General features: G+C 47.7%; 1 protein-coding gene and 1 long non-coding RNA gene across 7 annotated transcripts in view; one reads left to right on the top strand and one right to left on the bottom strand.

The window, feature by feature from the left end:
• Positions 1-22403, bottom strand: part of BMP2 (bone morphogenetic protein 2) — a 266059-nt gene that overhangs the window by 64680 nt on the left and 178976 nt on the right. For 2 of the 6 annotated variants that reach the window (XM_039717158.1, XM_039717157.1), the window contains exons 1-3: positions 20273-20738; positions 19118-19476; positions 16688-16928 (exon numbers count right to left, since the gene is read on the bottom strand). In XM_039717158.1, the coding sequence (XP_039573092.1) occupies positions 16688-16928; positions 19118-19469 (593 nt within the window). In that variant the 5' untranslated portion in view covers positions 19470-19476; positions 20273-20738. Of the gene's footprint in view, positions 1-12396; positions 12745-15723; positions 16929-19117; positions 19477-20272; positions 20739-20870; positions 21418-22403 lie in introns of those variants that run through there. The other 4 variants (XM_039717159.1, XM_039717153.1, XM_039717154.1 and 1 more) reach the window with 4 other exon arrangements.
• LOC120506050 lies at positions 19488-20744 on the top strand. The gene is made up of 2 exons (XR_005628416.1): positions 19488-19650; positions 20192-20744. It is a non-coding gene; the product is annotated as an uncharacterized LOC120506050 (long non-coding RNA).

Here is a 22403-nt window from a genome sequence, read left to right as displayed (position 1 = left end):
GGACTAGACAGAAAACAGCTTTTTCTCTGAAAGCTTTAAGAAAAAACTTCAGGTCATTTGCACCTCAATTACCATTCCACTATTACAGATATATTGTGAAAGTCACAAAATTTCTTCCTTTGGAGACTGCTTAAACAAAGCACTAGAGCAGCATAAAATAGAGATGGTTTTGGGAAACAGACAAGAGTGAAGAAGAAAAAAAAAAGGTGGGGGGGGTTACTGCATAAACCAGCCCCTATCAGTATGAGTAGAAATCATTCCAGGGGAAAATGCTCACTCAGTTCTGCATTCAGATCTCCGAGCACCTTCCTCCTTGTTCAAAACAACCATTCCCACTTCAAGCAAAGGTAAAGCAGAAAACAAGAGGCAGTAGAAATGAGCCTGATTTTCCAGAAGATCCCAGTCAGGGCCAGCCAAAGGAACTACTCTTGGAGCCGTGTCCATGTAGAGCCCAGCCCCTGAGACACTCAGGGCTGCTGTCAGATCTCAAGTGCTGGCCAAGGTTTTCATTTCAGTGATTATTATTCTGAGGCAGCTTGTCCAAGCATCTGCAATTCCACGGATCCCTGCTGCCTCGAGAGTCCGGCAGGGAGAGGGAAGCAACCCAGCTTTGCAATAAACACATTTTCAGGTTTGCAAACCTTCCACGAACTCTGAGGGAGATGTTTGGCTGTTTGCTGGAGCACACACTGCTTCAAGAGGGGCTTGCAGCACCAGCCATGGACGCTGCCCACGCCAGGTGGCACCGTGCTGCCAGAGCTCGGTCTCACAGTGCTGAGGTGCTTTGGGTTTCACCACTTCTGGCTGGGATGCAGCAAACCCAGTGCCAAGGCCGTGCTGGCGGAGGCAGTCCCGGCACACTGGTGCAGCTGGCACTTCCCTGCAGCACCACTGCAGTTTGGGAGCTTTGCTCTGGTGACCTGTGGCCTTTCTTTCTTCCCACCCGCCTCATTCTTTCTTCCTTTGCTATGTATGTTAATTTGGGGAAAATCGTAGCCTAGGGCAACACACCTGACTGCTTCCCACCCCAAAATCATTTACCATTTAATGCACGGTTACATTCATTCTTCTGCCTTTATAGTTCCCTAATGAGCTTGAACTGCAATTAACAAAATGATTGTGTTCGCTTTAGTACAATGCACCTGCAAATACCAGCATGGGAAGTCACATTTAAAACACAAAAATACACTCAGTACATATTTCAGCAGAAGCCTGATTTTCCAGCATGGGCTTGTGTTTTCAGCAGGTGCCAGTGGCTGCCAAATACTTTGCTTTCTAAAATACTTTAGCTGGTCAGAGATATCCTTGTATTATCTTCCTGCCCACACTACAATAATTTTGTGAGGAAAAAAAAAATAAATATTTTTCTACTGAAATTATTTCCTATTTTAAACTGAATTATTTTTGTTCTGAAAGTTCAGGTCCTACATACTGAGATCCTTTTTAACCCATTGCTAGGATTCATCCAAAACTGCTATTTGTGAGAAAAAAAACACCTGCCAAAAATAAATGATCAGCTATAACTTACATTATTTCAGAGATATTAGACAGCAATTTCAACAAGTATGTGACACCCAGACCTGTACACTTCAGCACATCTGCCTACACGTTTTTGATGATTTTGGGGAGAAGGAAAAAAAAGAACAAAACATTTTCTCTTTCTCTGCTTGTTAAATAGAGCACAAAGTAGAAGTAACATGGTGTACACAGAAACAAGAACTCACCATATTCACATTTCATCTATTGCTCTTGCTCAGTGTTTTTCTCTCTGTCAGAAAACCAGAAATACCAATGAGCCTCTGAAGCTCTTCTCTTTCAACCTCCTGCTACAGAGCCAGTCCAGCTTCCATCAGGTTGTTCAGGACCTTTGCTAGCCAAGTTCAGGAAGTGAAAATTCCAAATTTTCCGCTTTCCAAAGTGGAAATTTTACAATTTCTCATGGTGCAAGTGCTAAAATAGTGCAGTGAAGAATTGTGTCCTTCCATGCAGTCAGATTTCTCTTTGCTCCAACCCATGGCACTCTCCTCTCCTCCTGCTGTGCACAGCTGAGCAGAGCCTGGCTGCATCTCCTCTGCAGCCGTGGGCATGGCAGAGTGCTGGGTCAGTCAGGGCTCTCCCACCTCTCCTGCTGTCACCAGCCCAGCTCCCTGCATCTCCCCAGCTTGTCTGTGCTTCCAGCAGAGTCCCAAACTGGATGCAATGCTCCAGTGGCATTCCAGTGAGCTGCAGCACAGGGGAATGGCCAGGCCAGGAATCCAGCAAGAACTGGCTCTTATTCCTGCAGGAGCCAAGCAATGACACGTTGGATGTGGGGTCCAGCAGGACTCCCAGCTCCCCAGGTGAAGAGATGTTACCCCCACACCTGCATAAGGGGTTTCTGTGCCAGGTAGAGGGCCTGGCATTCACTTCCCAGCTCACTCCTCTGATGGTTCCTCTGGCCAGCTCACCAACCACTTGTCCTGTCCTGATGTCCCCTGCAGACTCCCTAAGGATGCCCTGTGTCTCATCAGGGCCCACCAAAGATGTTGAACAGTCTCAGCCCCTCAGCAGCCTCTGATCATCCTGACTGACCCCATGAGCCCACAGTGCCTCATTTACCTACGAGATCTTTAATTCCTTAATGTGTGTTCCACCTCCTGCCTCGAGCTCTGCCACTATGTGTAGAGAACTGAAAGTAGGTCTTGCTCATGAAAACCAAGACAAAACATTGAACACTTGAACTTCTTCCCACGATTTTCATCAGCTGCCTCATTCAGCAGAGGGCCCACATCTTCCTTGGCCTCCCTTGTGTTGCATGTAGAAATAACCTGCTTACACCCCAAAAGCCTCATCAGTTCCAGCTCCAGCTGAGCTTCAACTTTCCCAACTCTGCTCCTACACGCCCAGGCAATATTTCTGTGTTCCCCTTTGGTTGCTTGTCTCTGCTTTCGCCTCCATACTGCTCCTTTTTGCATGTGAAATCAGTCAGGAGTTCCCCGTTCAGTCACGCTGGCCTCCTGCTATACCTGCTCAGCATCCTGAACATCAGGATGGACTGTTCTGCTGCTTTGTGGAGGCTGTCCTTGAAGATCAAGCAACTTTCATGGGTCTCTCTGCCCTCCAGGGCAGACTCCCAGGAGATTCTGCTTACCAGCTCCTTGAACAAGCCAAAGTCCACATGCTTGAAATTTTGAGTCATTACTATATTACTTGCTTTTCTCACTTCCCTCAGGTTTTTAACCAGGCATCTCATGACACTGCAGCCAAGTGTTCCCAAAACAGTTCTTCCTTATTCAGGAGCAGCAGGTCCAGCTTCCACCAGTCACCTTTGTCCAGCACCAGCACCAAAATGTTTCCCTCATGCATTCCATACATCTCCCAAATTCCTTATCCCCACCACACTGCTCCTTCCAGCAGATGTGGGGAGTTTCATGTTCTGAAAGGGTTTAGCCTACGGTCAGAGAAACAAACCCACTTCTTGATAACCAGCCTTGTGCATGAGCTGACAGCAGAATATTCCTATTGGGACTTCATAGGCCATATTCCTAATATTCCAATTGGGACTATTATATATATATATATATCCCAATATTCCTATTGGGACTTCATAGCCAAAGTGCCTGTCATCAGAGCACGCTGTAGGATCACAGCTGGGATCCACACCATGTAAATGCAACCATCACAGCCCCTTTGAAGGTCCATTTTGACAAATCCACCAGTGGAGCGTCCCTGGAGTACTTTAACCAGTGTAGAAATACCAGCAGTACAACACAGGAATGCTCACTGACAGCCTGTTCAGGTGAGCAACACTGGCTCATCTCAGGGCCTGGTGAGAAGAGGCATTACATGACCTACCTGAGTGATGAAAGCTCCAAAGCCAGACAGTCCAGAGGGCAAGGCCAGGAAGTGAGTAAAAGAAGAAATATTTCTGTACCTCGTGGGCTCAATCCCCAGCATCAGTCAGTTCCAACGACTGCCAGGGACTTCAGTTCTTTTACAAATGACAGGGTCTGCCAAACTGCAGATGCATAACTTTAGGAACCTGATGCTCTGTCGTAATGAACCTGGATACTGGCTGCACCTTTGTGGTTTATAAATCAGGGGACAATTAGGTTTTTTGACCTTTAGCTGAATTCCCCCTCGTAATCACCCAGCCTCAGTCAAAGGAGAGTGAGCATGGGGCAAACCTGGCTTTGGTATGGGCTGGAGCATGCAGCTTGCACAGCCCTGAGGAAGGCTGGTGATGTAAAGAGTGATTTGGCAGTGACTCACTCACCTGTCAGACAGCCCTGCTGGCCTGGCTCCTCAGCAGGAGGAGCTCAGGACCTACACTGATCCTGAGCCAGTCACATCTCGGGGTCAGCAACCCTGGCTCTGGGCATCCTGCCCCAACACACCCTGCCACCCTCCTCCCTGCAGCCCCTGAGAAATGCTCCTGAATTCATCTCCCAGCAGCCACACGGGATGGAATTCCACCATGGCAGTGATAAGGCAATGACAGCACATTAAGAACCAGATTTTGTAAAATGGAATTTGGTCCAAGTTCCAGAGAGTTTCAATAAAGCTTTACTTTGCCTCTTGAGCTGGTTTGAGCTCACTTAGAGCTCCTGGAGTTCAGGCCATGTGAAAGTGCCAAGTTTCACACTGTTTTGCACATGAAACCATAAATCCCTCTCCAGAACCCTAGGGGCATGAGGGGGGTCGCTGCTCAAAAGGTTCATGAACTTTGATAAAATCAGGCAGATATCAGAGTTTGTAACCATGTACTAAATTAAGTTCTGTCCAAAAGTTTCTCACGGGCCAAGAGCACAAAATAGGCAATAAGAACAGGAAAGTTTTGCTGAATCAGGCCACTAAAAGAAAAGTCATTGCCATATTTAGTTCTCTGTTTTTCAGTCAATTAATTGTGTTATTTTTCCCAGGAAAATACAAAGGAAGTTTTCTTTATCCAAGGTAATATTGACTTTTGGTACATATCTAGCCCTAATATGTTCCTGCTTTGTTTACTTTTGTTTCTAAACTGTGCACCTACCAAACAAAGATAAATAAAATAACCATGTTCTAGGAGGTGAGGCTACCTGAAAATGTTTAGTTGACCAATCCCAAAGCAGTTCTTATTCTGCTAAATATTTAGTGGTGATTTTTGCTTGCACATATATGAAGTAATAATTTGACAGTATTTCTCATCAGCTCACTTTCAGTAAAAAACTAAATCCAAGAAATAGAAAAATCTTTGGAAATAGCAGTTATCACCCCAAATCTTTACAACTCTTAGTTGTCAGTTTTCATTGACAATTGCAACCAGAATTTTCACTATCTTTTTTCAGTGAAGTTTTAAAGCAAAATTTACCATTCAATGTCCAGGATGCTCAGAACACAGAATTCAGAATAAAACACAGAAATAGTTGCTCACCTACCCCACAACTTGTTAATTAAACTCTGGTTCACAGTTTCTTTGAACCCCAGATTTCAAGGGTAAAACATACCCTGGCAGGCAGATTTGAGGGTTAGTTATGCTAAGTGACAAGGTGCTCCTTGCCAGCCTAGCACAGCTCTAACACCAAGTGGGAGACTCTGATTTTCTTGCCCACAGAGGAGCAATAAAGAGCCAATGGACAGAGGAGTGAAAAGGTCTCTGATTTGATTCACACCAAAGTCACCCATGCAGCTGATTCAGGGGAAGCATCAGCAGTCTCCTTCCTTCACATTTAAATAGGAAACCTTATTTCAACATCTGTTTACCACTGACACATTGATTCATTTCCTAGTGAGCAGGATCAGATGGTCTGACAGCATGAAACACTTCAGGGTTTTGCAAACAGTTTACAAGCCCTTTACTCACTGGGTGATGGTCAGTGAGGAACCAAGATCCAGGGGCTTGGAAATATTTGCCTACCCTGGTAGCCATTCTTTAGGGAACATCAGTCCCTATGGACTCGCAGGCATCCATCACTGAGCTCTGGGAGCAGCACCAGTGGCCACTGAGGACAGATTTTCACCTCCTGCCTTCCCAGCACACAAAACTGACACGACTAAAGAGTAGTGAAAAAATGCAAAATCTGAAGGAACCTTTAATCTCTTTGGTTAAAAAGAAAAAAATGCAACCACTTACTAATGGAATGTTAAGATTGTGTATTAAACCCACAAAAGTCAGAAAATGAAGGAATTAAAGACTCCCTTGGCTCTTTTAACCCTTCCCTCTGCCCGAGTGCATTGCAGGTTTTTCATTACACAGCCACATAACAGTGGGCAAAGGGACAGAGCTGTAGGTGATGGAAAAGGGGAGCAGGGCTTGTTATGGGGTCCAGAAATGGAAATGTTAATAACTACTCATTTTGTCTTGTAAAAGTTTAAAGGATACTAAAGAAACAGCATGTTGTTATGGAGCAGAGTGAAATCCTGAAGAAATGAGCTGCTGCTCTCTATGAATATTTTGCTTGCAGTGGTATTTATCCCCCATGAACCAAAACAAAGGTAATGTATAACTGGTAACTGTCCCTCAATTCCACATGGAATGGGCTGTTTGTCCTGCACAAAGCACCCACACCTGGATTTAAACCCCTCAACATGTCCCAGGCCTGCAAGCTCCAGAGCAGCTGCACACTTCCCAGTCCTCACTGCACACTTCCTCCTCAGGAGCAGGGAAATATCATTATCCTGCCTCTCCAAATGAGAATCCTAGGCACAGAGAGATTAAAGCTGAGCATTTCAAAGCATCCCAGTTAATTAAAATGACTGGAAAATGGGTGTCCAAATTGTTTAGATACCTTTGAAGTCTCAGAATAATTATATTGCTCAAGGTCACACTGGGAGTTTATGGCTGACCCACAACTTGAACCCAGATTTCCAGCGTCCCACTGCAGCACCTTAATCACAAAGCCATCTTTGCTTTCCAATTTAATACTGGCCAGACCTGGTCCTCATGCAAACTGGTTACCAAGGGATGAAACCTGTCATTATGCCATATAATGGAGCTATCTATCTCTACCCTACAGGATAAACAGCAGTGCATGTAGGCATCTCCAAATTCTTTAAGGTACATATCATTACTAAACACTTAGGAGGCAGGAAGAGCTTTTTGAGAATTAGCACACAGGGACAGCAAGGGACTTTTCCAGCTCCACAGCTGAGTGCTTGCTGTCTCTCCTGTCCTTGGTCTGGAGGCCCCGCTGCTAAACTCTTTTTCCTGATGTTGTATTTGACTAGCAGCATTTTCTGTTAAGTTTTACCCACAACAGCCCTTCCCCATTGCTGTCAGCCAGCCTCTAAATTCCACTACTTTTTGTGACCTGGCCACTTGACACTACAGCAGCAGTGATGCTGTTTCTTGCCATCAGACTACAGCACAAAATAAATCCCCAAAGTTATTCAGAGCAGCACAGAGGCTTCAGCAAAACAGGATAATGGTGGGGGAGTCTTGTCCAAAGGAAAAACTCACAAAGGACCTGCTGGAGAGAGCTCCACACTGTAAAGGAGAGTTTCTGTGCAGCACTGCCAGACGTTGCACTGAATGACACCACACTCTTGCCCCTGGGGTCCTTGGTGAGGGCTGTACTTCACAAACCAGTTTTGACACCCATTAAAAACCTTGATCCCAATTTCTCCTGAGCACACATCCCAAATGCATTTAGAGCTGCAAGTCAGAAAGCTGCATTTTCCAAACGCTGATTCCTATCGTTGGCACAAAGTCCTCAGGCCTTGCTGTGAACAGATGCAGACACAAAGCAGAACTTCCCAGATAGGATTTGATCTGGGCTTCTCCCTAGACACACCAACACCCTCCAGGATGTGGAATGCAGTGGAAGACAGATCAACATAAAACACGTACACACACACATCCCTACCATGCTGACTTTTTATCGTGGAGGTTGCTAATTTCCCATGCTGAGAACAACCTTAGGAGCTCACATGAATTATGCGTCTCATTCTGAGTGCATCAAAGAGCAGACAGCCTTTTTAAAGGAGTCAAGATCACCTCAGCTGTGCTTTTGTTATCTAGCCCAAGGTTAAGGATTTGGCCTTGGGCTAACAATTGGCTCAGAAAACCAGGATCATGTAATGAGAGTTCCAGGAAGAGAGAAAAGCCAAAGCTTGGTAAAGGCACACTCTTCAAAGTGTCCCAGTACTTGACCTTCTTTTTTTCCCCTCCCCTCCCCACAAGATGCATGAGGTAAAGAGGAGAGGAATGGAGCCTGAAACCCTGAAGGAAGTACTCCCATTGAGAGGAGCTGCAAAGACCTTCCCAGATCCTCCCCAGCCGCTCGGGCTCAGGGAGAAAGGCCTGACAAACTCTGCTCATCACTGAGATGGAAAAGCAGGCAGTAACCCCTGAGCGGCTCAGGGCTCAAAAAAAGGGCAACACTGATTATTTTCTTTGCTATGAAACAAAAATGAAGCTGCTTCTATTTGAAAATTAAATGCAACCCTCAAAAAAAGGCTCAGACCCTCCAGCAGGCCCAAGCTGCAACAGCCACGTGCCAGCAGCATGGCCTGCTGGGTTATAGGGGGATCTTTGCAAAATACTCCATTTTTAAAATGCATTTTTGTTGGTTGGGGTCTTTTTCTCAGAACCTGCACACAGGAGAGCCACAGGCCATTTCTGTTGCTCACAGAAGGCAGAAGGCTCCAGCCAGCACCCCTTTCCCAGGGCTTGGTGCCCCTCTCCGAGGAGCTGGCAGTGGGCACGCACCAGTAACCCAGCAGGTGTGCAGGAGCTCTCTCTAAATGACTCTGCCCTCTAGGGTACATTTGGGTTATGCTTTCAAAGATGGAAATCTTTTCATCTACAAACCTGGGAGACTTCTTTGCCCAACACGTCAAGAAGCAGTTAACCATTAACTATTTCTAAAACAAAAAAAATAACACAAAAGGAAAAAAAAAATCACCAGACCAGGAAATATGAATCAATTAGTCTTTGATCCTCCCCTCAGTAATAACATCTAGAGGACTTGGGTTACTGCTAATCCTAAACAACTGAAAATGTTGGACTTTAAAAGTACTAGTGGTTAAGCAAAGGAGAATTTCAATTCCATTCCCTTCTGATCTTTGAGTCTCAAGGTGCCATTCTTGAGGCCTCTCCCCAGAGAATGTGGGGAAATTTTCTTTTTAAGAATCTCAGGCTCCATGGTGTCCTCATGAGATTCCAGCAAGGGAAGATTCAAAGTAATCCCGCTGTAAGTCTGAACACTGCAAGCAGTAAAACGACATCATATTTGTCATTTGAACAACAGGAATAAAAGATTAACAATAACACCAGTGTTTTGCAGAACAAAACCACTCCTTTTTTCACTTAAAGCTATTAGGCCCACCTTTCATTTACAGTGCCAGGGCTAAGAAAAAATACTTCATGTGCATTAGGACTTGGTCCAACAGCAACAAGACTGTGACATCAAAACTGCCTTCATTCTATCATTATGATGTCTACTAAAAAACCAGGATTCTTCATGAAAATAGACAAAAAAAAAAGCTGGACTCAAAGTGAGGGATTGCTTTTAAGTAAAAGGCTTTTTCATTCAAAGGAAGAGAGAAGATACAAGCAGGAGAAAAAATGGTTATTGAACCATCCTTAAAATAGAATAATTTCACACAACAAGCCAGAGTGATGCTTACAAGAAATACACAAACCCCGACTCTCTTCCTAACTCCTAAGGCATCAATAACTCCCTTGGTCTGTGAAGTCCCACACGAAGTTATCAATAAATCCTGAGAAAAAATGCAAGATTCAAGTTTACCATGGGCTGAATCACTGTTTGTGGCTGTAAAGCAGAGGCAGCCACGGGCAGATAGCCCTTCTCCCTTCCTCCTCCCATCACCACTGGCCTTGCAATTAAGCTTCAATACGCCTGGGAGTAGATTATTGATGTGGAAACAGCTATTTCCATCAGCCGCAGACATTCTATACTTTTGAAGTCTGTGGTTACAGAGTCATTACTCCATACAACACTTTCCCATCACTAGGGTGTGCAGGATGCCATAAAAAGTGGTTTGTGCAAGTTCCAAGCTACAGGAGTTATGTCAATCGTTACCTTAAATACATTCTTTTTTATACGTGGTCACCCTGCCTCCCGAGGACTTGCCCTAATAAAAACAACTGGATTGTCTGAGAACCAGCTCAGTAGGGCTCTGCTGATTTGCAGATCTGGTTGATATTTCCATCTTTTAATCTGCATATTGTTTCCAGGAAGATGATAATGATTGTAATAATAGCAGCAGTAGTAGCAATAAAAAATAATAATAATAATTTGCTTCTGTTTGCAGTGAAACACTGCTGGAGTTGGAGGCTTTGTTTTAATGAGACACACTGAATGAAACAGTGTCCTGCAGTGCAAGAAGTACATGTCAGCCTTGGCATTACAAGCCAAGCTACACTACAATACCCATAATTTTCTTGGTGATCTCCCAGAAAAACCTTCTTAATTTAATCTCTAATGGGATTATCAGCCTCATTAAATTGTAAATCTTCCTCAGTCCAGCTGTTGTGGGAACCTGAACTTTCATAACGTTATCAATTTGCTGCTCTGCTCTCTCTACCTGAAATCCCCTTCGAAGCTTTTAACATTTCCCTACCTCCCTGATGGAATCCCCGCCTTTTTTCAAACTAACCCTACTGATCTGCTCCCTTCCACTGCAGACCCCACCCACAGGCTCTGGACTAATTTCTGTGGAGGCAGCCAAGCATATTTTGCAGAAGGCCCTGCAAGAATGAACTGTGAGGGCAAACCCACCTCTCCTGAGCCAAGAACCAGGCTGCCCACTGTGAATTCCCTGCCCCTGGGGAGGCACAAGAGCCCAGCCTCTGGTCCTCTGGGGTGGGCAACACAAGGCCAGGCAGGTTTTCCAGCTGAGTGCCTTCACAGCACTGTGAAACACATGGAAAGAAGCTCTGGCCCTCGTCTTTCTGGCAAGTTCCACCCCCAGTCCCTGCTGTGCCCAGGGGCACACCTTCAGAGCCATCCCAAAGTCAGGTTCCTGCTGAAGGCTGGGACAAAGTCCTCTCTGCAAAGGACACAGAACCAGGACAAACCCAGAGCAGCTGCTTTTCTGTGTTACCATTTCACAGGGCTCATGGACAGAAGGCTGCTAAACCCTGGAGAGCACTGACAGGTGATGAAATTACAAAAAAAGGAAACTCCACCTTAGGAAGCCATTACTGTTTGTTGCAGGCAAGGCTCTCAGGAGTACAGGTACAGAAGGATTAGTACTGGAGAGACAGGAAAGTAGTAATCCTAAAATACTTTTAGAATTCTTTTTGTGCCTAAGCAAGGCAAAAGCAGTAACCATGTGTGTGCCTGCTTTCTCACACACCTCCAAAAATATTTTTGGAGTAATAAACAAAAAAAAATTTGGAGTACAGCACAGTCATATTCTGAAGGAGCTGGGATTTTTTTCCTTGTACACAGTAGTCTAACAAAACAAACCACTGTTGCTTGTATCCAGCGTCCTCCTTACTGCACTAACATGTACAATCCAAGTGTCCTTCTGAACCCAGCTTCTTGTTCCCTTCCTATGTAACTAAAAAACAAAGTGGTCTGTGCCTGTAGCAATCTTGAAAAATGCATTTAATGCCTTTGGCTTTTTTGTTATTATTTTCAGCAGCTTAAGTCAACTGGGAACAAGATTTGTGGTTCTCCTGTTTTAAGATCACATATCAAGTTCTCATAGCAGCAGTCTGCCCTCCCAAAAGGGCTTGCCTTGATATAAAGGAGAAACTAAACATTCCATATCCATAATTAGATAAATAATACTTCAGGCAAGATATGGCACCTTTAAAAGTGCCTTTTCAGGCTTGGATTTTACTCTGCTTGTTACTACAGAAACCATCTAGCAACCAGAATCTAACACAGACTCCACCCAAAACAGAGGAAAACAATATAGACAGAGAAGGTTTTTCTGCCCCCTTTTTTTTCCTCCCTTTGACCTCCACTCCCCCCAACTTTTTCTTTTTTTTGAAAGGGTGGGTGAACGCTAAGGAGAAGTATCTTACTGTGCAAAGGACAGGAGCATTTTGCATGCAGTTGAAACAGTAAAGCTCTGATTACAGATGGCAGCAATGAAAGCAGCAATGAGTAATGAGCAATGAGAAATGCGTAATGCGGGATGAGGATATAATTTCCACACATCGGCTAAAGAAAGGTTTACACTCTTAAGCAATAAAAACAAACCATTAAGCCAGACCTGCACTGTCAGGAAGTATAAAACAGTTCTTGAAACTCTGCAGTTACTATACAAAAGCTTTTGTTTCATAAACTTTTGTTTCCTGATCTTCATAAAACATTAACATCAAGCTGCCATATGGCAATTAGCTGCCTCCTGAAATCCATAAACCCCCTCCCCAAAAACAACAACTGAGGAACAACCATTCCATGGAGTAGCTCAATAATTATCCTCTTCTCATAGTGCAGCAAAGCGGGTCTGATACAAGCACAGTGTGGATGGGCTCCTCCTGCACAGCCGAGGTACAACAAATCATGCTCCTGTCTGAGCTCGGGGGTGGGCTGTGAGCCTCACCTGCCTGGGGGGGAGCAGGGATGTGGCCCCCAAACCCTGGCTGTGCTGAGCCCAGCGGAGCAGCCCCTGCTCGCTGGCAATGGCCAATGCTCTCGGGAGAGCTTACCTCAACTGAAGATCCTCCTCTACATGCTGCTGACCTCAGAAGTCCAACTGAATTTTGCGCAAAAATTATCAAGCCACTCGACAAAGCTGCTACTGAGTCTCAAAAGGACAAGGAGACATGCTGATCACATTTGTGTTTAGAGAGATGCTTATCTGAAATGCACAAAGGGTGACATTATCTATCACAATCTCTGCCTATATAGATCATATAAGTGCCTAGAAGCAAAATGTTTAGGAGCTATAGGGCAACAAAGGCAGCTTTGCCTTCAAAATATTTTGCTTTTTCTCCTCTTAAGAGGAAAAAAGCTCTTTTCTCCTTGTAGAGCACTGTAATACTAATAAGTACTAAAGAACTAAAGTACTAGTGTGCTGTGCTAACAGCATACCTTTAGTATTTAGCATTATTTAGCAGTCATTACCAGACTTTCAAAAGATGCCAGAAAGCCCAAACCTTGCAGAAAGGCTGTCTGATCATCAGTTCTATCTAAAAGACTTCAGGAACCCAGCTGATCTCTAGGAAAATTTCCTACCACTCATCTGTGAAAGTTTGCTGTGTTTCTTTTACTTTAAGTCCTAAACAAAGTCTTTAGTGCAGCACTCTCAGGTCTCCAACCTAGAGAGCAACGTGAAGGTTTTAAAGGGACATTACAAAACCAGTTCTGCAGAAATTTATTGTCTTTCTGAGCTTGACACCTGCATATTTCCTCCTCAAAATCAGTATGGAACTGAGGATTCTGTGGCTAACACTAAGCAGCTACAGAAATGCCTACAAGGGTGGGTTTTAATAGGTTTGCAATGCTACATTGGCCTCCTGGTGTACTTGACTAAGGATGCAATTCCTTGTCAAGCACCAGGGGTTTGCCTGTGCAAGGAATGCGGCACCGTGCCATGAGCCAGCTCCTGCTCATGCATAGACAAGTGCTGGAGCCAATTTCTTGGCAACAAAACGAGCATCAGTGAGTTCTCATGCCTTACAGGAGAAGTAAAGCAGTCACCACTCTGTAAAGAGCTTCCCTCAGTCTGGTCACACTTGAAGGAGCTGTGAGACTTCAGCTTTACAGCACCAGAGCTGAGGGTCTGGTTAGAAGTGCTGTGGGTTCTTTACAATTTCACAGGGTTGGGATCACACCTTTCATGCTCAGCATTAAATTTTCAGCACTTGTCAGCTTTCTCAAGCTTAGTTTTACAGTACAGTAACACAGCTCTGACTTGACTGCACAACCACACATCAAACACCAAATCCTTGCTGAGCCTCCACTGCAGCCCTGCCAACCCTGCCAAAGCAACAGCCACCAACTCATCAGAACCAGGAGAGCTGGCAAGAGACAAAAAGCAAACCAAACTCCTGCACACGTGATGCTTCATCCCTAAAAACATCAGCCACCAAAACAACACCAGTGTTTTGAAAAAGCACTTGGAGATCCACTCAGCCAGCCCACAGCTACTACGCAGTATCAGCATGACCAACAGCAGCTACCTCTCAAAATTAGAGAGCCCAACTGCAGGATTGTGGATTGTTCTGACAACTGCTAAAAACACTGCTGGTACAAAGAAATACAATGTTTTATCACACCACAGAGCCTTACAGCCCAAGATTTTTAAGTTCACAAGAAAAAAACCTGAAGCAGCCAACAGGTAATTAGTTTTTCCTCCCCTATCCTCTGTACCCTCTGCTTTTTGTGATGAACAGCAGTAAAGGATTGTTCTACAAGAGGACCTGTAGGACACCATCAAGTCAGCCTTTCTGATCAACCCATCCAGTTAGTACCATTGCTGCAACCCAGATGATCCTGGTAACAAAAGGAGGAGTCTGGGGAGGACCAGGACAAAAACAGAGGGGTTCATTAACAAAACATCAGGAGGCCCAAATCAGAAATTTGCTGACTTAGAGAGGTTCCCACAGGGCCCACTGCACACATGGCTTCAGGAGTGTAGCCACAGCTCACCAAATCAGAACTGGAGCCACCACAGAGCTGAGGAGGTGACCAAGAAGGCCCTTTCAGCTCCTCTCCTGCTCTCCTGCTCCAGCACAGCTTTCACACATCAGCCCCAGGCTGTGCCTGCCACACCAGCTGTGCAACACACAGCAGGCACAATCAGCATCAGCTTCAATGCTGTTTGCCTACTGCAAATCACACCTTGCCCCTTACACGCAGCTGTGCAACACACAGCAGGCACAATCAGCATCAGCTTCAATGCTCTGTTTGCCTACTGCAAATCACACTTTGCCCCTTACACAAAGGATTTAAACACCAGCAAGATGATCAAGCACAAGTTGTGATGACTGCACAAGTGAACCATTTTTTCTTACAGACTGGACTTCTCAGAAAGAAATATCAGAATTCTATGGTTTATTATCCGAAATAGATTTAAACATTTGGGGAAAAAAAAAAAGGTTTCAAACAAAAAACCCTGGAAATGAAGAGAGGCTAATCTGCCAAACAGCAAAACCATCAGCTGAGGTTAGAGAGGAGGCTGCATATGACAACAGCTTGCTGCATTCAGGGCAAAAATTGCAGATTAATTTCATTGTAACACTCCACAGAAGTGAGCTCTCATCTGAGGTGAGGAAGTATGCAAGGCTTTTCCAACTGTTAAAGACAAGGGCCAGTACAAATTAGGTAAGTATTCCTCTTTAGCATAGATAATCACAAAAAAAAAGATGACATTTTAGTTTTTATTATTTCATATTTGGCCAGGACTTTTAAAGGAAGGACTTTTAAAGGAAACATCAAACATTCACTTTTCTGTAGGTCTAGAAAGGATTCAGTCTTCCCCCACCCCCACCTCCCATAGGATTCCTATTGGCCCTTATATTCACACTGCAAATTAGTTGGGAATAGCAGTATTTATACTAGATCAGCAACGTCTGGTTCTTATCCAAATGTTCCACCTAAAGAGGATGCCAGTTCTCATGGACTGGACAGCCCACCCTGCAGCATTCCTGAGAATTGTACAATATAATCTTGAAAGTCAGCAGAGTGGATTATCCACTTTTTTCTGGACTTGAACTTGTGACCTTAACAGTAGCACAGCAGAAAGCAAATGTGCTATGCACTTTGCCATAGTAACCTTCCATGTATTCTTTTCAACTTAAATACACACAATTGAAACAGCTACAATTTTGGAAAATTATGTACAAACCCTATATTTTTTTCTTTTTTGATTACATATAAATACAAATTAGCTATTCTTCTAAAAAGTGGTTATAATAGTAAATAAATACAAAATAAGAATCTGACCATTATACTTCATGTGCTGGGGTTAAACCCATATAAAATGTACAACTAAAATACATTTAAAATCTTTAAAGGAATATTTCTCTGATTAAAATATTTGTTTTCCCAACTTTTTCGTAGACATAAATATATTTTCAAAATAGTTGTGTTTTTTTTCTTTCCATTTCATTACATAAATAAAGTCTTCATTGGGAAATATTAAAGTGTCAGCTATTTTTTTTTTTTGCATTTGTCTAATATATTTGCTGTGTTAGCGGCACCCACAACCCTCCACAACCATATCTTGATAGTTCTTTAATACAACTTTTTCATTTTCATCAAGGTAGAGCATGGAAATAGCACTCAGTTCTGTCGGCACACAGCAAGCCTTGGGGATTTTGGAATTCACTGAATTGACCAAAGTCTGAACAATGGCATGGTTTGTTGAGTTTAGATGATCTGCCAGTGGAAAAGGACATTCCCCATGGCAGTAAAAGGCACTATACCCCGGCGGGGCAACAATCCAGTCATTCCACCCCACATCATTGAAGTCCACATACAACGGGTGCCTTTTGCAACTGTATTTGTGGCGTTTACGCTGTTTGTGTTTCGCTTGACGCTTTTCTCTTTTATGGAGCGGGTGTCCCTTGCCATCATGCCCAAACGTCACTAACAATGGCCTGAGCTGAGACCAGCTATCTTCATCCTGATGTAAAGACCTGCTAATCCTAACGTGCCTCTTGGAGGCACTGTTCTCTTTGTCCAAGTGAACCACCTCTACCACAAACCCATGATTAGGTTGTCCATGTGCAATCCACCTCAAAACAGCTGGCGTTACATCAAAACTTTCCCATTTACTTGCATTATGATGCACCAACCTGGTGTCCAAAAGTCTTGTGACAGGGTCCTTAGAGGTGGCTGTGGCTGGCTTTATAATTTCATAAATATTAATACGGTGATGGTAGCTGCTGTTGTTCTCAAAGGCTCCGTGCACCTGTTTCCGAAAAATCTGGAGTTCGGCTGAGGTGATAGACTCCTCATGAGGGATGGAAGTTAAATTAAAGAAGAAACGCCGTGCTGTTTTCCCACTCGTTTCTGGCAGTTCTTCCAAAACTTCTACTTTGATTAAACAGGGAAAATAAAAAGAAAGAGAAAAAAGGAAAAGAAATCAGAAACTGAGACAAACAATTAAACCCCTTAAGACTGTCTGCTGATGGCAGCTTTCAAACGACAGCTACCACATGTGACACACAAGACCTGAAAGACTTTCAGGCAGAAAATTCTGCGTCCCTTGGTTTTTTGTTTGTGCAAGCATGTATAGCATGAAGTTCAAAATGCTTCATTCATTTTACACATTGGATTGGATCCTGGTGGCCTTTGCCTTCCAGGTAGTTATCATTAGAAGCAAGAACCACACAGCATTAATTTGGACTTCAAGGACATGAATAAAAACTCAAGCACTGGGGAATCATTAAAACTGGTGGAGGACTTTGGGTAACTGTTGCATTTCCGATTTTTTTCTAATACAGTTCTAACATCAATCCTTTAAAGTCCATGCTGGAAAACATTAGTCTGCAATTTAGGTGACCTAAAAATCTTGATGTATAGATTTTTGTGTGTTTAATCCCACACAAATCATGCATCAGCACCCATAACAGTATTTTATGAAGCATGCCCCAATATTTACCCAAAAGGGCCATAAAGAGCAGCAGGAAGATTCAACTGCTGAAATAAGGGTGGATGGAAAAGAGGTAATGAAACAAAGTCACCTCCAAACAAGAAGTTTGTAAAACCACCAAAACCAAATATCCAAGGAATCACTAAACTCCAGGCCATTCCCACCTTTGAGTAACAACAGAATGGAGCTTCAGAAGGAGTACAATATACCTAGGGTTGCCAAGTACATTGCTGCTACAGATATTAAGAAGTATTTCCCAAAATAAAACTCTCTCATGGTTTTTAACTTTGCTGCTAAACATACTGAAGGGGGGGAAAATCACTTTCTAAGGGGGAGCCATAACTGCTATTAGCAACTCTTAGTGGTGTAACCATTCTCCTTTGAATCCAATACAAATTTTTGCATAAGGTAAATCTCAGCCTTATGGTATTTCAGGACCAGACCAGTATTTGATAATATGCAAATATTTTTGAATGGTCACAAGTGTTCTGCTCTCAAGAAATCACTAATGCAATGAGAACTCAGTGAAAAAATGGGAGCCACACAGATTTTCTTCCAAATTTTTAAAAAATTATAACACCAATCTTCTAACAAAATCCGCTTTTGCTGTAATCGTATGACGACTTCAGACTGCAGATTTTTACATTTGCCTAAAACTTATCAACTTTGCCCTTTCGACTCCTCTCTCACTCAGCCCCTTGCCCACAATCCTTGGGTTTAACACCAACGACCCACGTGCTGGCTTTTCCCCATTAACTGCCAGATTTTTACTTCCCATGTAGGGAAAGGTGGATGAGGAGAGGTTGGATTTCACCGTTCATCTTCCTCACGATAAGGCTCTCCACTAAACAGCACATCCACTTCTCAGAGGCCGCCGCCTTTTAGAAACTTAAAAACTAATTAATGTCTTTCCTCGACACAGTTTCACTCTAAAAGCAGGGGGGAAATGACTTTTCATTACTTCAGCAGCGGGGCCACTGCATGGCAGCACCGGAGAGCCGCAGCCAGGAGCAATTACAACCTGGGGAAAGCTTCCCAAAAAAAAGCACGTGAGCGACACGCGCCCCACGGGCCCGGGGAACGCCACAGCCGCTGCTCCGGCCACGGGAGCCGGGAAATGCCCCCGGAGCCGCTGCCTGGGGGCTGCAGGCTGAGGCCTCGCAGGTGAGAGCCAAGCACGGCCACGGGGCTTTGGTTAGCCCGGGCTGCAGCGCTCCTCGACGGCAGCCCCCGAGGATGTCGGACTGATTGTTTCACTGATCTCTCACGGGGATTAGACGGGGATTAGAAACCTCCGCAGCGGCCCGGCTCAGCCGCGCGTTAGGGAGCCTTCCCTGCGTTCTCCCTCGCAGGAGAGCGGCGATCTGTGGGAACGCTTAACGCGGAGTCGCGCCGGTTTAGCGAGAAAAGCCAATAAACCGGGAGCGCCCCGGCGGACGGACAGCGGGGAGAAGGGAGTGGGCAGAGCAAGAGCTCCGCGGCAGAGCCCGTCGGGCCCGCACCCGGCCGGGAGGTGCAGTGCGCGAAGCCCGCGGTACCGGCGGGAGGAATCCGCCCCCCGCTCCTCCTCCGGCCCGGCCCGGCCCTCCCCTCCGCTCCCGCAGCCCGCGGAGCCCCCGCCCGCCCGTACCTTCGTGGTGGAAGCTGCGGACGGTGTTGGCGCGGCTGGCCGCCCGCTCCAGCGGGAAGCCCAGCGCCGCCGGCTGCCCCAGCTGCTGCCCCGCGTGCAGGCGGTAGAGGTCCAGCATGTAGGGCGGGATGACGACGTCCTTGCCGGGGCTGGGCCGCCGCTTCAGCCCGAACATGTGGAGCAGGCGCAGCTCGAACTCGCTGAGCAGGTCCTCGGGGCGCTGCGCGGCCGAGGCGGCGCGGCCCGGCTCGCTGAAGCGCCGCCGACCCACCTCCGGCATGAGCCCGGCCGCGCCGCCCAGCAGCGCCTGGCAGAGCAGCAGCGCCAGGAGCGAGCGGGTCACGGCAACCATGATCAACCTGCGCGGAGGAGGAGGAGGAGGCGATGGGAGCCAGTCAGCGCGGACACCGCGCCGGGGGAGGGGGGTGCGGACGGGGACGGTCCGCAGGTGGGACCCAGCCCGGCGCCGGGCCATGGCCGGCCGAGCCCCCGCCGCGGACCAGCCGGCGGAGCCCCCCGAGGGGCCGCTTCAGGTGCGCGGCGGCACCGAAATCCCCGTGGCAGGAGATCAAAGGGAGCGAGGCGGGACGGGGGAGAGGAGCGGGGCGCTCCGCAACAAAGGAGCGCGGAGGTGAAGGGGAGGAGGGGACGCGGCCGGGGGCACCGCCGGGGCCGGGGCGCAGGTGTGCGCCGGGCCGGGCCTCCCGCCGCCGCGGCCGGCACCGCTCACCGGGAAGGGAAGGGGAGGGGAGGCTGCCCAGCAAAGCCAGCTCCCCTCTGCGCTCTGTCCCGACCCCCGGGCTTCCCCCCACACACCCCGCTGAGCCGAGCCGCGGGGGCTCGGGGCCGACTCCGCTTCCCCCGCAGCGGGGCAGCGGCTTCCCTCAGCGGAGGGAAAAGGAGAGCTGTTTTCCCTTAGTGGAGTGGAAGAAGGGGAAGGAGGAAAAGTACATATCCTGCTACGTCCTTAGCCAAACCCACAGGATGACATTCTCCCCCGTGAAACTTTGGGCTGGATTATTATAACAGTAATAATAGTTATGATTAGTGTCCCGTCCCCCCTCTCTCTTCCAGAGCGCTAGCACCTCCGCCGTGGCCCACGGAGTCATCCTGCGGAGAAGGCTTTCAGCGGATCTGCGAGCACCGGAGCTATACCTGTGTGCAGCAGCAGGGGTTGTGTCTGCAGGAGGGTGTTCTGCTCTCGGGGTGTTTTTCCCGCATCACTTGGTGTTACTCCAAACTTCGCTGCTGCTCCTCTACAGCTGCCGAGCAGAAAACAGAAGTTCCCTGAAGTGCAGTCCGCCTCGGAAACATACTTTTTAGCAGCTGGTTGAGGAGGCAGAAGGCAAGTCCCAGCCAGGGAAAAAGCTTCTCCCTTTTAAAAGCAGCGATCGTGAAGTTGCTTCTTCTTCTTCCTCCTCCTCGCGTGTGTGTGCCTGCCCGTGAATGGGTCCCTACGTGTCTACGGAGTTAAAAGGCTCCTTTTCAAAAATGTCCTTTGCATCACGCTCATCAGACAGATAGACATTTACCGAGACTCCCGCAGCAACATCAAGATGAAGCTTGACTTGTCTCCGCTCCCTTAAAAAAGAAAGGAAAAAGGAGGGAGGAGGGTAAATAAAAGAAAGGGGGGGGGAGGGGAAAAAAAAAAAAAAAAAAAAAAAAAAGGGGTGGGGAGCCGCCCGCCGCCGTCCCGCGTGGAGCGGCCGCGCTAGGGCAGCGCGCCGGGCTCCCCGCCGGCCCCGCACCGCACCATGGCCGGGGGTGGCCGCCCGCCGCCGCCGCCGGGGCTTTTTGTTGCGCGGCGATGTCACGACCCCGGAGGCTCGGGGGCCCGCGCCAATCACAGCCGCCCTGTGGGAGCGGGCTGCGGCCCCGCACGGCTTTTAAAGGAGACGCCGCCTCCCTCCCTCGCTCCTTCCCTCCCTCCTCCCTCGCCCGCTCCCTCCCTCGCCGCGGCTGCCGCCCGCGCCCGGGTCGCAGTGCCGCCGGGGCAGGGATGGGGCGGGCGGCTGTCCCGTTAAACTGTGGGACCGGCGGCCGATCCGCTGCGGGAACACCCCCGGCCCGGTGCCGCGTCCCGCTCCGCGCGGCCGTGGCGGAGCGGGACCGGGCCGAACAATGACCCATTGTACAGCCCGAGCGCTCCGCCGCCGCAAATCGGATTAACGCCGTGCCCCGGACTGCCGGGGTGGTAAGGTGCGAAGGTCACGTAAGGTACCGGGAGAATCCCGGTGCTTTAGAGTTACTTTTAAAATACATATATGTACTTATTTATTTTTCTCCCCCCACCAGAGCGTGGAGCTCGCTGCCCGAGCCAGGGGCGAGGGCTGGAAATCCGGGGGTTTCCTCGCTCTCCTCTCCGAAAGAGAAGCGCCCGGACTCGGGAGAAGTCTCCTCCCGCAGCGCTGCCGCGGCGCATCCGATGCGGGCTCAGCCCCGTGCGGGCGGAGGGGTTGGGCTGGGTGGTTTTTTTTAAGATGTGGCTGCCCTCCAGTGGTGGAACGGCGGCGGATCGCCCGGCCCGGAGCGGCAGGCGCAGCTCGAACCGCCCGCCCGCGGCCCCGCACCTGCCCCGGGCCGAGCCGCGCTCCCCGCGGGGCCGGGGCCCGCCCGTGCCCGCTGCGCTGCTCCCGGCTGCAGCCTCCGCGGCTGTGGCATCGCCCGTGCGGCGGGACAGCGGTGGCACGGGGCGAGAAGGCGGCTCCGTGCCCAGCGCGACTGGGCTCCCAATCCAACTGCATCCCTTGATCCCTCTCCTGACGCTGAAAATCTCCTGACACAACGAGCAACTCGCGAGCAGGGCTGTGTCCTTTGCCCCATCTCTTGTTTGTCTGCCCGGGCTCTGCGGTAGGGCCAGGCCTTGCATAGGTATGCAATACCTAGCAATTTAGGGTCCTCATCAAAGCCAAAGCCATCAGCACACCATCATTAGCCGGGGTCCTGCTGCCTTCCCGGCAAGGCAAGTGCTCTGTGCTCCACCTCCTCTTCCCAATATCTCTCAGGGGCTTCATTTGCAAAAGGCACGGCCAGCCTGTGACACCTTGAATTACTGCGGAGGAGGACTGAAAGCAATAACAACTGAGACAGCTCCATTACCAGCTCCTCCTTTGGGAGCGGCCTTTTCCCTCCATCTTACTCCTTCTTAGTGTAGGAAGAACACTGCTTTGAGACAGGAATTAGCACTTTTGGGCTGGAATAATTCCTCCTGTGGACCTACTTCCCTTGGCTTCCCTATCGTGACTCCCTCAATTTCCATGAACATCCCCCCAGGATGAGCAGCTCA

Source organism: Passer montanus, unplaced genomic scaffold, assembly GCF_014805655.1.
Source record: "Passer montanus isolate IOZ18808 unplaced genomic scaffold, ASM1480565v1 scaffold37, whole genome shotgun sequence".
NCBI classification, from domain to species: domain Eukaryota; kingdom Metazoa; phylum Chordata; class Aves; order Passeriformes; family Passeridae; genus Passer; species Passer montanus.
Note: the sequence above shows the minus strand (reverse complement) of the source record. Positions and strands in the feature narration are given on the sequence as shown.